At 43.1% G+C, this 17,171-nt stretch overlaps 1 protein-coding gene across 1 annotated transcript in view; it reads right to left on the reverse strand.

Moving 5' to 3' along the window:
• Positions 1-14,028, reverse strand: part of LOC149455905 (coagulation factor XIII B chain-like) — a 99,970-nt gene extending 85,942 nt beyond the window's left edge. Inside the window, exons 1-2 of the mRNA XM_089685750.1 lie at positions 13,827-14,028; positions 7,033-7,215 (exon numbers count right to left, since the gene is read on the reverse strand). Coding sequence (XP_089541876.1) covers positions 7,033-7,215; positions 13,827-13,893 — 250 coding nt within the window. The 5' untranslated portion in view covers positions 13,894-14,028. The remainder of the gene's footprint in view (positions 1-7,032; positions 7,216-13,826) is intronic.
• Between the last annotated feature and the right edge of the window lie 3,143 nt (positions 14,029-17,171).

Consider the following 17,171-nt stretch of genomic DNA (forward strand, 5'->3'; position numbering starts at 1 on the left):
ACAATAAGACGCACACTGCGTAATGAAGGCCTCCGTGCCAGAACTCCCAGGCGTACCCCCTTGCTGTCTCCAAAGAATAAGAAGAGTCGACTGCAGTATGCCAAAAGCCATGTGGACAAACCACAAAAGTTGTGGGATAGTGTTCTGTGGACTGATGAAACAAAATTAGAACTGTTTGGGCCCATGGATCAACGCTATGTTTGGAGGAGGAAGAACAAGGCCTATGATGAAAAGAACACCTTGCCTACTGTGAAGCATGGTGGAGGGTCAATCATGCTTTGGGGCTGTTTTGCTTCTGCAGGTACAGGGAAGCTTCAGCGTGTGCAAGGTACCATGAATTCTCTTCAGTACCAGGAGATATTGGATGGAAACGTGATGCAGTCCGTCACACACCTGAGGCTTGGGAGACGTTGGACCTTTCAACAGGACAATGATCCCAAGCATACCTCCAAGTCCACTAGAGCATGGTTGCAGAGGAAAGGCTGGAACATTTTGGAGTGGCCATCGCAGTCACCAGACTTAAATCCGATTGAGAACCTCTGGTGGGACTTAAAGAAAGCAGTTGCAGTGCGCAAGCCTAAGAATGTGACTGAACTGGAGGCCTTTGCCCATGAAGAATGGGCGAAGATACCCGTAGATCGCTGCAAGACACTTGTGTCAAGCTATGCTTCACGTTTAAAAGCTGTTATAACTGTAAAAGGATGCTGTACTAAGTACTAAGATTGAATGTCACTTGGGGGTTGAATAAAACTGATAATGCTGTGAGCACAGAAAAGACATTTGTGGTTATTTCATTATAACTGTTATGTTATATTTGTCTGACCTACAAGTGCCTCTTTAATGTAAATGTAAGCAAGATGACTGAATGATCAAAAGCAATGTCAAACTGGCCAAAACACTCAATTTCAGTGGGGGTTGAATAATTTTGGTCACAACTGTACGTCTACGTTTACTTCCTCGGGCGGCTTGACGAAAAATTGCCACACCACCGAGTAGGAAACTTTGCCCCCGATACTCCTCACTGGCTGACTGCTGCTTCCTCCGTGCACACCGGCACCACTACTGGCCGTGGTGGTAGGCTGCATTGGAGTTGGTGCTCTACTCCGTGGCCGTTTGCCTCCACTGACACTGCTGCGACCCTGCTGCCTCCTGGGCAACCCACCGACTGTTTTGCTCACTGCCAAGCTGCCACCCTCTTCTCCTGATGATGCGGAAGCAATAGCCTGATGACGACGAGGCTGCCAAGTGCGATCAGCCTCATCATCATCAATTAGGGTCTCCGCCTCACTACTAGCCCCCTCGGCTGCGTGTGGGTCAGGAGACAGACCTGTCTCTAGACCGGCTACCGAGCCACTCTCCTCGCCACTACTTCTTCGCCTGGCTGCTGAAGAGGCGGATGTCTCCCCCCGTTCCTGACCGCCCTCTGTTAGCTCTTCCTCACTGTACAGTGGGGCTGAGCCCACAGCATGCGATACTTCGCTTGGTGAGGGAACACCAAAGGACAGGGGCAGGTCGAGGACACGTGATTTCAGTGGGCTTGCTCCCGGGCCATGCCAACTAACGGTTGTGTCTGACGTACCCACCGACCGTTGGCTGTAGGTGTCAGAGGTGACCTGGGAAGAGGAAGACGACCGAGCCAACCAATCGATGACGGCAGGGTTGTCGGTGGAGACACGACCGCTGGATGACACCGGGAGCACTGGCCTCTGGCTGCGACTAGTGCTGCCTCGACCCCTTCCTCTGCTGCCACGTCTGCTCGCTCCTAAAACATTGCCTCCTCTGCCACTCCTCTGCATGTTGTCTGACATACTCTTTAATTAAACGATTCTGTGTCTGTCCCTGAGTAACAATTCTGTGTCCCTCAGTAACAATTCTGTGTCCCTCAGTAACAATTCTGTGTCCCTCAGTAACAATTCTGTGTCCCTCAGTAACAATTCTGTGTCTGTCCCTCAGTAACAATTCTGTGTCTGTCCCTCAGTAACAATTCTGTGTCCCTAAGTAACGTTTCTGTGGCCCTAAGTAACGTTTCTGTGGCCCTAAGTAACGATTCTGTGGCCCTAAGTAACGTTTCTGTAGCCCTAAGTAACGTTTCTGTGGCCCTAAGTAACGTTTCTGTGTCCCTCAGTAACAATTCTGTGTCCCTCAGTAACAATTCTGTGTCCCTCAGTAACAATTCTGTGTCTGTCCCTGAGTAACAATTCTGTGTCCCTAAGTAACGTTTCTGTGGCCCTAAGTAACGGTTCTGTGTCCCTCAGTAACGTTTCTGTGGCCCTAAGTAACGTTTCTGTGGCCCTAAGTAACGTTTCTGTGTCCCTCAGTAACAATTCTGTATCCCTCAGTAACAATTCTGTGTCTGTCCCTAAGTAACAATTCTGTGTCCCTAAGTAACAATTCTGTGTCTGTCCCTGAGTAACAATTCTGTGTCCCTAAGTAACAATTCTGTGTCTGTCCCTGAGTAACAATTCTGTGTCCCTAAGTAATGGTTCTGTGGCCCTAAGTAACGGTTCTGTGGCCCTCAGTAACAAATCTGTGTCCCTCAGTAACAATTCTGTGTCTGTCCCTAAGTAACAATTCTGTGGCCCTAAGTAACGTTTCTGTGGCCCTAAGTAACGTTTCTGTGGCCCTAAGTAACGATTCTGTGGCCCTAAGTAACGTTTCTGTGGCCCTAAGTAACGGTTCTGTGTCCCTCAGTAACAATTCTGTATCCCTCAGTAACAATTCTGTGTCTGTCCCTGAGTAACAATTCTGTGTCCCTAAGTAACGTTTCTGTGGCCCTAAGTAACGGTTCTGTGGCCCTCAGTAACAATTCTGTGTCCCTCAGTAACAATTCTGTGTCTGTCCCTAAGTAACAATTCTGTGTCCCTAAGTAACGTTTCTGTGGCCCTAAGTAACGGTTCTGTGTCCCTCAGTAACAATTCTGTGTCCCTCACTAACAATTCTGTGTCTGTCCCTGAGTAACAATTCTGTGTCCCTAAGTAACGTTTCTGTGGCCCTAAGTAACGGTTCTGTGGCCCTAAGTAACGGTTCTGTGGCCCTAAGTAACGGTTCTGTGGCCCTCAGTAACAAATCTGTGTCCCTCAGTAACAATTCTGTGTCTGTCCCTAATTAACAATTCTGTGTCCCTAAGTAACGTTTCTGTGGCCCTAAGTAACGTTTCTGTGTCCCTAAGTAACGTTTCTGTGGCCCTAACTAACGTTTCTGTGTCCCTAACTAACGTTTCTGTGTCCCTAAGTAACGTTTCTGTGTCCCTAACTCTCTCCCCTCAATACAGCCAGGTGTGCCTCTGTTGAATGACTGGAGGCACATGGAGAATTCTAAAATGGCCGCCATTTATAGCTCGACCATTACACAGTGATGGCTGGCTGGCTGCTGATTGGCTAATGCGATCACATGTCATGAATGAATGCATTATGGGTCAGCGCGCCTTGTCTGCGCGCCTTCCCAGACATCCCCGCTCCGTCGCCGCACATGTCACCGCCATTTTAGGAAAAATTTCGATTCGTGCATCCGAAGTCTGCTAATTTTCGGATTCGTCAGGAATCGAAATTTTCCTAATATTCGAAACGAATTCCACTTCGCCTAGTTCGATTCGCTCATCTCTAATGATAATGATACATTCACCATTGGAGGCGACAACAGCAGATTGACCTTTTGTTCTGGCCCCTGCCATTCTTCTTAACTTCTCCAGTCCCTTAAAGAAGGGAAATGATGCTGAATCTTTCTGTAGATTTGGAAAGTACTTTCTACCCTTGTGGAGAGTTGCCTCCACTTCATCTCGGGCAATTGCGTCCTAAATTACCTTTGTAAAAGGCTCTATTAGACAGCAGTCAAATCGGTGGCTCCTTTAATGTCTTCACCCCTCGAACTTTCCAAATCGGCCACCACCTGCTGGCTCTGGTTGGAAGTGCTAAGTAATTCAGCTGTTGACTAAGGAGTAGAGACTTCATGTATCGACTTCTTGGCCGATTCTTTAATCAAAGCCGCTACTTCTTTGACATCCACTTTTTTGTCTGTTGCTGCTTCTTCTAAGCGGGCTTGATATACTAGCTTGTCAGGCAATGACTTTCCACCACAAACCCAGCAACTATCAGGGCTGGTAACCTGTGATGCTTTGTAACTAAGGAGCAATGATAATATGAGGCAAGATGATGATATTGATAAACGTTACATAGGATGTCTACGCCTAGATGGCGACTTGTTTTGGCCTTCGGGGGGATCCTTTTGTCTTGAGGTCCTTGCAGGGCTGTAGGCCACTTGCTCCAAGCAGACTTGACATACTAGCTTGTCAGGCAATGCCTTTACACCACAAACAGCAACTATTAGGACTGGTAACGTGGTATTTTGTAGACTGGGAGCAACAATAATAAGAAAGGTCATAGGCAGGATGATGACCTTGATCAACATTGCCTAGGATGTCTGTGCCTACAGTAGATGGCAACTTGTCTGGGTCTTTAGAGGCCTCCCTCTATCTTAAGGTCCTTGCAGGGCTATTGCTCTTACAATAGCATTGGGACCAGATGCTCTCTTTTTCTCACTATCTTCACTACTTTCACTTACCTAATCCCTTTACCTTACAGGTAATGGGCTGTCTGACTGGGCAGCATTCTCCATAGAGACAAGAGGAAACAGATTGAAATGAAACACAGCATGACACAATGATCCCAGAGCAAGCATAGAAAATGAACTTGAGATAGGAAGAGCCCAGGCAAATGCCATAAACATACCTGAAGAAAATGACCACAAAAGCATCCAGCATGCACGATTAGAGAACACCACCATGCATTGCCTGAAAATGCCTTAAAGCCATTTAAAACTAGCACCCCTAGCCATTAGTGATGATATCAGTGCTTCAACATGCTCAGATTGCTGTTGGGGATCCCCGCAACATTTCGAAAAAGAGCAAGCCAGGAAACTGCTCAAGGTGGCTGCATCACTTTCTGCCATCCATGCGCAGAGTGTACTTTCACTGATGCAGCCATCTTGGAAATGGTAAATGTCCACAACACAGACAGGTGCAGGAAAGCACTGAAAAACAGAGAAAAGAGAAAAGCAAAGGGAAAATGCTGCCACTTACTCCAAGGCTTGTTTAACACTTTCTTTGACAGGCCTGCACCACCAAACTGGGGCTGCAATCATATAGCGCATTTAGAGGTTGTACAGGAAGGTCTTTCACCCATGAGAGGCTGAACCTGGCTGGGGAAACAAGCAGTAAGGGATACTTTTTGACTCAAGTCCTGATCAGGAGAGGACAAAAAGGAGAAAGCTGTGAGCCAGGTCTGTCTTTGATTTATAGCTAAGCAGTACTATCAGGTTGAGGGGCTGAGCCACAACCCATTGTATGATGCCACCATGCACTAGGAAACCATTCAAGGAACCCTCTATAAATTTCAGAAAGTAAATCAATGCACCTGCCTGCCAAACACTACTCAAAGCTACAAAGTCTCGAAATGCAGGTTAAGATGGCTGCCACTTACATAGTACTAAATGTAGTTGCAGCAGTACTCTTTAAAACTGACAAGTGCCGCCCAATGCAGGCATTTTTCAGACAACATACTACACTTGCCCTTGAGGTACACCTATGAATCTTGAAGTATGGGAGTTGCCTTTAAATGCCTCCTGAAAAGACAATTTGCCAAGCTCTGTCTGGCTTTAATAATTTTGAGTCAATGGCTTGGAGTTTCCAAATATCCCATATTTATGATTTTCCAGGTCTGTAATTCAAAATGTGTTGAATTAAAAAAATCATCATAACAGCATACCTATGATTCTCAAAAAGAGGGCCAAAATGAAAGCCCATTTAATTGTCACATATACTGTACATATTAGACATTGCTGCTCATGCCAGAGGTATAAAATAATTTTAGGACTGTCGTTTTATTTTAATGCTGAATTGATGGGCTATAATGGTTGCTAATGACTGTTACCAGTTATGTGTACAGTATCTTAATTTTTCACCAATTTGCAAATACACACACTTTTTAGCCTAGAAATGTTTTTTTGTTAAATGGACACAGTCCTGATAGTTTTTATTTGGCCCATTTGCAACGGCCCTCTTATACAATGTGCCCTCCTGTGCATTTGCAATGGCCCTCCTGTGCAATGTGCCCTCCTGCGATCACCTTGAGCCGGTCAATGAATTCCTGCCATTGTACAGGAAGATGCCCAAATTTTACTCTGTATTGGTCAGATATCACTACATTTATAACTTCTGTAATTCAGGTTCCTTTCCCCCCTGAACCTCGACTCCTATTGGGCCTGTAAATGACTTTGTGGTCTTCTAAATTTAACACCTTTATAGCACACACCCTTACAGCAGCTCACTTAGCACTTGCCAGGAACTGGAAATGCCCTTAGCCTCCAACTCTTTCTGAGACTGTTTCCATTCTTAATGACCATTTCCCTACTGAATACACAGTATGTTTGCTAAGGTTCATTTCACATTACCCAAGTTTTATTCAAACTGGGATCCCCGGATCATACGTAGACCGTAGATGTATTACTCTCACGTTAAAAACTGATCCCAACCTTAAAGGCAAAGTATAAGCCTAATCCACACCCTAAAACTCTCATCATTAGCCACTGCCAGTACAAATCCAATAGGAACCTCCTTCCTATGTTTAATTGCACTATTGGTAACATTTATTATCTGTTTATACCATCGCTTCCACTAGGATTGTGGATTACACCACCCTATTTTTGTCATAATACTTGGGTTGTTTTAACTCTAGCAGCATATTGCAATTTCTGATGTGATTTTGTTTTTGTATTCCTTTCCTTTTGAAGTCTTAATAAAGATTTAAAGTTTTTTAAAAATGCACCATTCTGTAAACTAGTGCTTGCCAAGCTTCAACATTCACATACAAAATTTACAGGTATGCTGCATCTAGGAGTAGATATTTGGTGTGTATGTTATCGGATACTGAGTGACTCCAGACTTAAATTGTTGGGAGAATAATATAAAAACAGTACGTGCACCTATCTCAGAAGGCCAAAGTGTGAAAAACTCTCCATAAATACTGAAAATCACCATACCTCGACAGACTGGCTCCTTTTCCCATTCTCCATCTTTACATGTAATTACTTTCTTTCCTTCAAGTTTATAATAATTTGCACACTTATATGTTACAGAAGAGCCTGATTGATAGGTCTTTGCTTTCATTTCTGTGATGTCTCCAGATTGTACTACTGGTGGTGCACCGCAGGTCTGTCCAATTCCTAAAACAAAAAAGTACAACTCAGCTCACGCAACCACATATTTGTACACTTTTTTTTTTTTTTAACTATTTACTATTATTTCTATCATTTTCTATGTTAAAATATATCCAAAGTCAAAAATTGTTTTGGTTTGCTAATGAAAGGAAATTTCATTTTTTGACTTTTTTTTATTTTGTTTTTAGGGATACTATGTATTTTTATTCTTTGCTTTATTTCACTAGGGAGATTTCCCTTCATTTGCTATCTCGGAGACACAACAAAAAGTTAAAAAATCACTGTAAAGTCAGGGGAACATCCCTTTTAGTTACCACAGAAACAGATGTGCACATTGGAAGATTGCCCCTCATCTCCTGTTTTAGGGACAGTTACAACATTTTGGAATTTCCCTAAAGTGGTTGTAAATCCAACATTTCATATTTCTGAAATGTTCCTGCTGTACCATGTACATGTATGAAAAAGTATCTGGTTCTCTTTGCATTGCTTCCTTTGTGTGAAATCCCTGGTGTTCCTGCCACTCCCTCCGCTTTCCTAATAAAAGCTGACCACACTAAGAGAGCAAACTGTCCTCAGTTTTCAAACTATGTGTACTCTCCTCCAATGATCAGACTTGTCCTGACACTCCACCCGGCTATTTTAAACTGAATGAGCTGTTTTACAAAGTGTTCGTTTATCTAAATATTGTTGAGCTATTGTGTCAAATGAAAAAAAAAAATTAACAAGTGAAAACCATAACTCCATATATAAGTACTGTATCTGTGAATAAACTATGTCGAGGCCGGGTGGAGATTTGTGCTGATGTCACCCACACCTGTCTGGAGCTGGCACCAGTGGCGTTTTTACTAAATGCTTGCATCGATAGATGTTTGTAAGTATAATATTAATCATCTATTAAATTATTGGCTGTATTACTATTTGAAGTCCCATCTTTTTAACCTAGTCAGTTATCGGAGAGAGAAAGTGGAATATACTGGAGATGTGTAACATGTTCCCCATGCTGAGAAAGCAATGAAGCAAGATATATGCAGCCAGTCTTTTTTTCTCAGAGAATAGCTGCAGGAACTTCCCCCTTCTGAGTCACTTCTTGTCTCCACCCCCCACCCACCTCCAAGCATCGTCCCTTGGTTCCACCCCCTACCCACCTCCCAGTACCACTCCTTTTAGAGAATACGGAGCCAAGTATCATTTTTTGGTGCTAATTTGTATGGAATTTGTTAATAAGATATGGACGCCCTCCCAGATCTAGCCGACCTCTCTGTAGTGGTCATTTGGCTATATTGCAGTTGGCAAGTGGTTAAAGAAGGAAAAACAAATCAGCTGCGGTGTCAGTCCGTCGGCTGGTACGTGGTGACGTTACAGAAAGACTCTGCCCTACGTGTTTCCCCAAAAACAGTGTCCTCTGAGATTGGAGATCTGAATGCAAGTGCAATACTTTAGCTATAATAAACATTTGTTTTTAATGGGGTTTCACTATGAAGTTTTTCTTGTCTAAACCCTTCCATATATTACTCTCTGTCAATCTCAGAGGACGCTGTTTTTGGGGAAACACGTAGGGTGGAGTCTGTGACATCACCACGTACCAGCCGACGGACTGCCACCGCGGCTGATTTGTTTTTCCACTGCTCTCTTTCACTCAACTGAATGTAAGTACAATACTTTAGCTATAACAAACATTTGTTTTTAATGGGGTTGTACTATGAAGTTTTTCTTGTCTAAACCCTTCCATATATTACTGCGGAGAGCAGTATGAAGTGGTTAAGCGGTTCCTGGTGTGAACACGCAGTCACCCATCCATCCTCCCTAGATTTGTCAGTGAGAGTGTCAAGGTGGAGTTTGGACACTATCTTCCCATTTGAGCTCTCCAGCTTGAGATCAGTTTGGTTCAGTAAGAGGCTTGCCTATTTTTTCTGAGGAGCACCTTTGAGCACAGCAGCACTTTTTTGAAGATTAACCAATTCAATACACCTCCTGCCCAAGCCATTTTTCAGGTTTCAGCGCTATCACACTTTGAATGACAATTGCGCGGTCATACAACATTGTACCCAAACTAAAATTTTATCATTTTCTTCACACAACTAGAGCTTTCTTTTGGTGGTATTTAATCATCGCTGGGGTTTTTATTTTTTGCTAAATTAACAAAAAAGACCGAAAATTTTGAAAAAAAAACACGTTTTTCTTTGTTTCTGTTATAAAAGTTTGCAAATAAATAATTGTTCTTCATAAATTTAGGCCGAGATGTATTCTACTACATGTCTTGGTGAAAATAACCCAAATTAGGATATATTTTTTTGTTTGTAGGAAAGTTATAGAGTTCACAAACTATGGTATAGATCTGAATATTGATCAATCTTGAAGTACTGACAGCCAATCTAATTTCTTGAGGTCCAAGAATGTCAGAATAGTACAGATATCCCCCAAATGACCACTTTTTGCAAAGTAGACAGTCTGACGTACTTCATAAGCGGCATGGTGAGTTTTTTGAAATTGTATTTTTTTTTTGTCATAATTTTTCGGAAAATGAAAAAATAAAAAAAATTATTTTCACTATTTTTTTTTTTTTTTTTTTACATACTGTCACCAGTGCAGTACAGCGTCATAATTTAACTGGCATGGTGATGATCAGGGACACTGACTGGTGACAGTGTGAAAAAAAAATGTATTTTAAACTATTAATTTTTTTTCTTTTTTTTCAGATTTTTTTTTCATATTTCATATTTCACTATGTCCAAAGTAGTAGAATGTTACCATAGTAACATTGTACTACTTTGGGGAAGTGATGCATTTTTTTTTTTATTTATTTTTTTTTTTTACACAATTTGCTTATAGCAAAGAATTACTTTGCTATAAGCAATCATTCATCTGAATGACATGGATTCATTCAGGGTTTTTTTTTGTGCTTAGCTGTGATTTGGCCACAGCTAATCACATGATATGTGCATGTGATTAGCTGTGACCATTCACAGTTAGACATTAGTATACAATGGATGGCATGAATGAAGCCATCCATTGTATACAACTGTCATGTGACCTGCTGTGATTGGTCACAGCAGGTCACATGGTACCGGCAACGGGGGCTGGTACTCAGATCTGTCATCGGCCGTGTCCGAGGTACACGGCCATTGACAGATCGCGCCGCTGCGCAGCTCTGCAAGTGCCCGAACTGAGCATGTGCGGGAGGACGCCATATGGCGGCCTCCCGGAAAGGTAATGCATTTTTGCGGACACCATTTGGCCATAGGCCGGGCGTCAATTGGTTAACCAGTTCTCACACTATAGCCGAAGGATGGCTACAGCGTGGTTGTCTGGTTCTGCGACGACGTCCATTGACGTCATTCCAAAACACGCCCTCTGTGCCCCCAGCTCCACTGATGATCGCTGTGTCCTACGGACACAGCTGATCACAGGATATGGTAAACGGCCAATCACTGCGGCCTTTCACCACATGATCAGCTGTGTCCAATGATACAGCAGATCACTGGTAAGTGCAGTTGCCGGTTATAGGCTGCACTTTTCTCACACAGTCACAGCATAAGAAAAGTACTGCCGAGAACCTGCAAATGTCAGCGAAGGGATCGGCACTGATCATCCCACCTGTGCCCAGCAGTGCTGACCACTTTTACCCATCAGTGCTGCCCACCTGTACCCATCAGTGCCACCTGCCTTTACCCATCAGTGCCACCCACCTGTGCCCTGCAGTGCCACCCACCAGTGCCACCTACCTGTGCCCTGCAGTGCCACCCATCAGTGCTGCCCATCAGTGCAGTATCATCAGTGCCAGTTCATCAGTGCCACCCATCAATGCCGCTTCTCAGTGCCTCCTGTCAGTGCCCATCAGTGCTGCCTATCCATGCCACCTCATCAGTGCTGCCTATCAGTGCCCATCAATGCTGCTCATCAGTGCTGCCTATCAGTGCAGCCTCATCAACGCACGCAATTGCAAAATTTTATAATAGAAACAAAGAAAACTTTTTTTTGTTTATAGTGCAAAAAATAAAAACACCCAGTGGCGATTAATTACCAACAAAAGAAAGCTCTATTTGTGTGAAAAAAATGATAAAAATTTCATATGGGGAAATTTCATATATATTTCATACAGTGTTGCATGACCGCGCAAATTGTCAAAGTGCGACAGCGCTGAAAGCTGAAAATTGGCCTGGGCAGGAAGAGCCCAGTAGGCAAGTGGTTAAGCACGGAGCACTTTTTTCTTCACATTTGATTAGGGACTTACATATATACATGTGTTTATTTTGCACTGCATTGTACTGTATATCAGGGCTTAAAATTTCGAGTCTAGAGCCAGGCACAAACCTTACTCTCCACCAGTTGCCCCACCCAACCTTGCCCTGGTCCGCCTCCAACCCCAACCCCTCCCCCAGCCCTGCCCCCAACCAAGCCCCCTTAACGCTTATGAAATTACATTTTTCTTTGGAATAAAGAGACCAAAATATAAAAAACTGCAATTATAACATAGCTTTATTATGTCAATTTAAACATAACAGCAATAGCTTAATAGCAATAGGTCGCAATCAAAATATCAAGTTTTACAGCTTTAAACCTGTAGTGAACATTGTGTATTTTTTTTGTTTATCTCCTGCATCTTTAAAAAGAGACTTTAGTAACTAAAGTCTCTTTTAAAAGATGTAAGTTTAGTTTACAGAAGTATAGCATAAGAAAAAGTGCTTATTTTGATACCAAAAAACATGGAATAATAGTTACTGTAAACATGTATTTTTTATCTCCAGCAGAGACCTTAGAGAAGTGTGGCACTCCCAAGGTGGTGGAGAGTGGGCCTCATGTCCCCCAAGGCAGTGGAGAGCGGGCCTCTCCTCGTGTCCCCTGCGGCGGGGGAGAGCGGACCTCTCCTCGAGTCCCCCGCAGCGGGGGAGAGGGTGTCTCCTCTCAGCGGAGGAGAGCGGACCTCTCCTGCACCTGTCCCCTCAGCAGCACTGCCAGTGTAATGGCGTGCCGAAGAAGCCGGAAACTGGAAGTTGGAAACCGGAACTCGGCTTCACAATGAGGCTTGGAGAGCAAGGTGCAGCCGCTCCATCATCTGTGGTCACCGCTCGCCACACAAGAATTTCTCCTTGCATTTGGTGAACGGCCAGTCGGCTTTTTCAAGCCCTGCTGTATATCATTTATTATTTGACGGTATACTGTATGTATTGCAGGTTGTTTAGTTTAGTATATTATACACATTATTTGATGCAGAGGCCAGAGTTCAGGAGTTAGTGGCGCAGAGTTCAGGGTCAGTACTAAGGGCACACAGGTCAGGAACAAGGGGATGTAGAGTCCAGAGATTAGGGGTAAGTGGTGCAGAGTTTAGAGGTTAGGAGTAAATGTTTGTCTATCTCACAGTACAGCTAAACAGCATTCCCCTGCACAGTTTATCACCATCCTTGGACTTGATGGTTTCTGTTGTCCCCAGCGTAAGCTCTCTTCCTCTTTTTCCCAGGTCCAGTAGGTGGGGCTAGCAGGACTGTAAATGGCCTCAGCAGTGGCCAATACCAGTCCACCTTTCCATGTAAACAAGGACCTACCCCCCAACATTTGACTGGCACCCAATCACCTTGCCAACACAAGGGAGTGGGGGATCTTCGCTGCAGCTGCAATTGTCACTCGCAGCTGCAGCAAATTTCCCTTAAGAATGAAATGGTGTTTTCCCGTGTGATGCTATGTGTGAGGGCACAGTGGGCCCCCTTTCTCCTTGGAGTTCGTGTGCACTACACAAATTACACCAACAGCTGATACACCACTGACCAGGAGACATATTGGATCTTAGGAACACTGTCACCTGGGGGTTTAAATGAAGAGGTGGAAGTTAATGCCACAAATAAATATATAGAATGAACCTCCTGCACTACCTGCCTGTGCAATAAAAAAAGGGAGAGCTGCTATTACCTGACTATATGCCGAGATAGAAAAATATGTATATTCACAACAAAATGGAATCCCAAAGAATTCTATGACTTCATCCACTTATATGAATAAAACAGTGTAACCCAGTAATGGTTAAAACAAGTGAAAACATTGAACCACAAATATGTAGTACCACAGAACTGAAGAAACAAAAAGATACAACAAAAAAAAAAAAGCCAAGGACTGACCTGGAACAATGGTCAGTGTGATATAGTGTACAATGGAAATGTGAATAAAAACCTCCCTTAATATCATAAGGTGTAAATGTGCTCCCAGATGTCTGAAAGTGACATCCAATAATGCCTTATAAATATTAATGCAAATTGATAGTGAGAACCAAATCGGGAAGAGTGCTGACCAAAGGAAAAGGTCAGTGATGGAAACACAATAGATAGTGAATGGTTACAAGCCGTAACCGAATGCGGAAGGCTAAAAGTGATAAACGTGAACTCCCAGATGCCCAAAAGATGGCATCAACATAAGTGACCATAATACCTAAATGCACAAATCAACGTGCAATACTATATCCGTGTGACCAAAAAGGTCCTAAAATATTTCACATAAATAATAATGAAGTAATAATAATGTGACACCATACAAAAGTACAAGTATGTTTGAAATGTTTTATGTTGTCTAAGGCAAAAGTAAAATATTATAAGGTCATACAGTTATATAAACTGGAATAAAAAAGCACCTACGTTTGCATTCTGGTCCTTTTGTCCAATTTGAGTCCTCGCAGGTGATATAGTTTGCATTTTGTCCCATCGTATAGCCATCAGCACACTCATAAGTTACTCTTTCACCTGGCAAGTATGTGTGTTTCTTTTGTGCTTCTTTGATTACTGCATTACGAATTGTTGGTGGGCGTTCACATGAGGAATCTAAAAATGGCACAAAAACATGATATTTTTTAGCATAATTCAGCCATAAGTAAACAGGGAAAAAAAGCCAAATACATGACAGTGTATTGCGATCTTGATTCTTCATTTAATTTCTATAGCACTTGTAGTCATGATTGCCCACTGCAGCACAGACATTCAGGGGATATAAGATGTAACACTGCCTGGCACAGCCATTAACTTCAGAGGTCTGTGTGGAGATTTAATTGATAGGGGAGAGGTGTGGAAACTACACTTTTTTTTTCTAACATGACCTTTAAGTAGAATACCCAACACGACTATGCCTTTTCACAATGTATAAGAGAAAACCTTTCCAAATCCAAATAAAATTAAACTTACAGAGTAAAAAGTGTCTGTGTGGGTGGGGGAGTATTATTTTCATGCATCCTTTGATTACTTGATTCTATCTAGCATCTCCACAATAATCTGTGCCAGAATTATGATTACAAAATCATATGTTATAACTGAAGAGAAAATAACTGTTTTGCTAACCAACCTTATTATAACCGTGGCCAATTTAATTTTTTTCTAGACAACTGTTATACTGACATTTATAAATAATTAGAATATATAACAATCTGCCAGATGCTTGGGACTTGTGGAATATGGAAAAGGTTGCAATAAATAGTACAGCAGTCAGTGGTGGTGATATCAGTAGGATTGGTACCCATTGGTATCAGAGATGACTGGCTTAAACTCTTTATTTATACAATGGTGATGTATTTTGAGCAAAACTAATTTGAGCCAGAACTTGTGGGAGACAAACTTCTGCAGTTGTCTTGATTATATCACCTATCACACTAAAATTTTCTAAAAAAGGATGCTGGTGGGAAGGCACAAGATTGGACCAGTTGAGCAATAAATTAGACAATAATTTTGGATCCGTGTAAAATCTTTACCAGGTTTTGGAATAACGGTCACATGAGCCTCTAAAAGTTGGGTTGGGAGTGGCAAGTTCTCTTCCAATGAATTAAATGCTCAAACAAAATTGGGGAGAAGCAACTCCTGAAACATTTTGTAATATAGAGTGGGCAGTCCATCCAGACCTGGACTTTTCCCTGGATTCATGCTCTTAAGAGCCTCCAAACCTCCCTCAACCGAGATCAATTTATCCAGGGATTCCGCTGCATCAGGGGATAAAGGAGGAACATCATACTGACCAAGGAACGCCTGGATCTCAGTCGCACAGTCAAGGGCATTTCCCGGATGGTCTCCTGATGTCGACAGATTATATAATTTTTCACAATATTGAACAAATTGAGATGCAATAGCTTTCGTCGAAGAGTTTGAACTACCCGACTGATCTCTAATGGAATGAATAGTCATATCCTGTTTGGTTTTCTGAAGTGCTCTTGCATGTTCATAAAAGAATTGTGAGTGGAGAGTAGGAAACTTCCTTCTGATTATGATGTCACAAATAATGGAAGCAAACCCTGCAATAAGAAACGCTGCAAGCTGTGCAACCAAATCAATCCATCAAAAAGTGTCAGACACTCAAAAGGGATCTTCAATATTTCCGGATCATACAGCTGTACCTCCAGTAATGTTGTGTACCTTATCCAGTGCAGAAAATGCAGCAAAGGATCTTATGTTGGTGAAACAGGAGAGAAGTTGCAAACAAGGATGAATTTGCATAGACATACCATCAAGGAACATAAAGAAGATGACTTCTGCACACCTGTAGGACACCATTTCACACAACCAGGCCACACAATGGAAGACCTCAATGTTTTAGTTCTGAAAGGAAAATTCAAATCCATCCAGGAAAGAAAAACATTTGAACTAAGAATGATAATTCTATTTGACACAAAAGATAATGGCCTTAACTTGGACATGGGATTCCTCACTCATTATCCAACAGTTTTATGACTATTAGCTGAAGTTTGACCCCCTCTGTGTGAGTGTAGTATCCCCCCCCTCCCTCCCTCGCTTTTGTAGCCTTATCTGTAGCCTTTTTTTTTTTTTCAATCCCTTCTAACATTCTGCTTAAACTTTGTTATTTGTAATAGTACTGTTTGGACTTTGAAGAAGGGGACATACCCCGAAAGCTTGTCCTCAAAATTGTATGTTAGTGCAAATAAAAAAAGTACTCAATTGTTTCTGAGTGGAGAGTGAAATTTTTGTGCACCTGACCCCCCAATTTCTCCAAAATAGCATGCCGGGCTTGAGACAGCACCTCAGAAACCTGCACTGCCTGCGAACGTTTATGATTTGACTCAAATGTTCGAATACGAGTAATACGCCTATCCAACAAAGCTTGCCTAGCCTTCTTCATTTTGGTGGAAAGGGTAATGACACACTTATGCGCTAGCCATTGTATCATTGGAGAAGTGTCAGGGGTGTCATTGAGAGTGAAAAATTCTCTTAAATTTTCCTTAAGCTGGGCTAAGTGGGATGGGTCACCCAGAAAAGAAAGATTCAATCTCCAGAATTTGGTTCTCCACTCCCTCTCCAGAAACTGGAGAGTCACGGTGATCGGATGGTGATCAGAGACATAAAATGGCTCAATAGTACTGTTAGACAAATAAGATAGATCGACACCTCACAGATGGAGGGGGGAGGAGCCTGAACATGGCGGTTGTGGGGAGCGTGTGGCACTAGCTCTCTGCTAGGCTCTGCTTCCCGACCTCCCCAGCAACCCTCTGGAGCAGAGTTATACGAGCTGACTCACCGGAGCGTGGAGAGCCGTGGAGGAGAGACTGGAGACCCGGGGATGAGAGCTGGATGGAGATTGCGGTGAAGTGCTGAACCCCCCGGCACTTCAGGAGAGAGAGATCCGGGCGGCTGGGAGAAGAGGAGACGCGGCGGGAACATGTGACCAGCCGCAGAGGATCACTGGGATCTTCCTGATGTAAGAGGGAGCCGCTGGCTTACTTTTGGCAGTACCCCTCGGCCGGCTGATCGATCCTGGGTCTGGGAAACCCAGGAGAACCAGGAGACCCACCCTACTTCCCTGGGATGGAACCCAAAAGGAAAGGGAAAGAAAAAAAGGGAAAAAATGATGAGCACTGCTGGAAACCCAGAAGAATCCCCCTAGGACTGAGCTGCTAAGAAAGCCCTCCACTTAAAGCTTGAAGCCACCGTTCAGAAAGGAGAAGGGTGAGTGAGAGCTGCGGGGGGCTTGTTGTATAGTGGACCCCTGAG

Source organism: Staurois parvus, unplaced genomic scaffold (genome assembly GCF_062004578.1).
Source record: "Staurois parvus isolate SC_StPar_1 unplaced genomic scaffold, SC_StPar_1.0 ptg000384l, whole genome shotgun sequence".
Lineage (NCBI taxonomy): Eukaryota > Metazoa > Chordata > Amphibia > Anura > Ranidae > Staurois > Staurois parvus.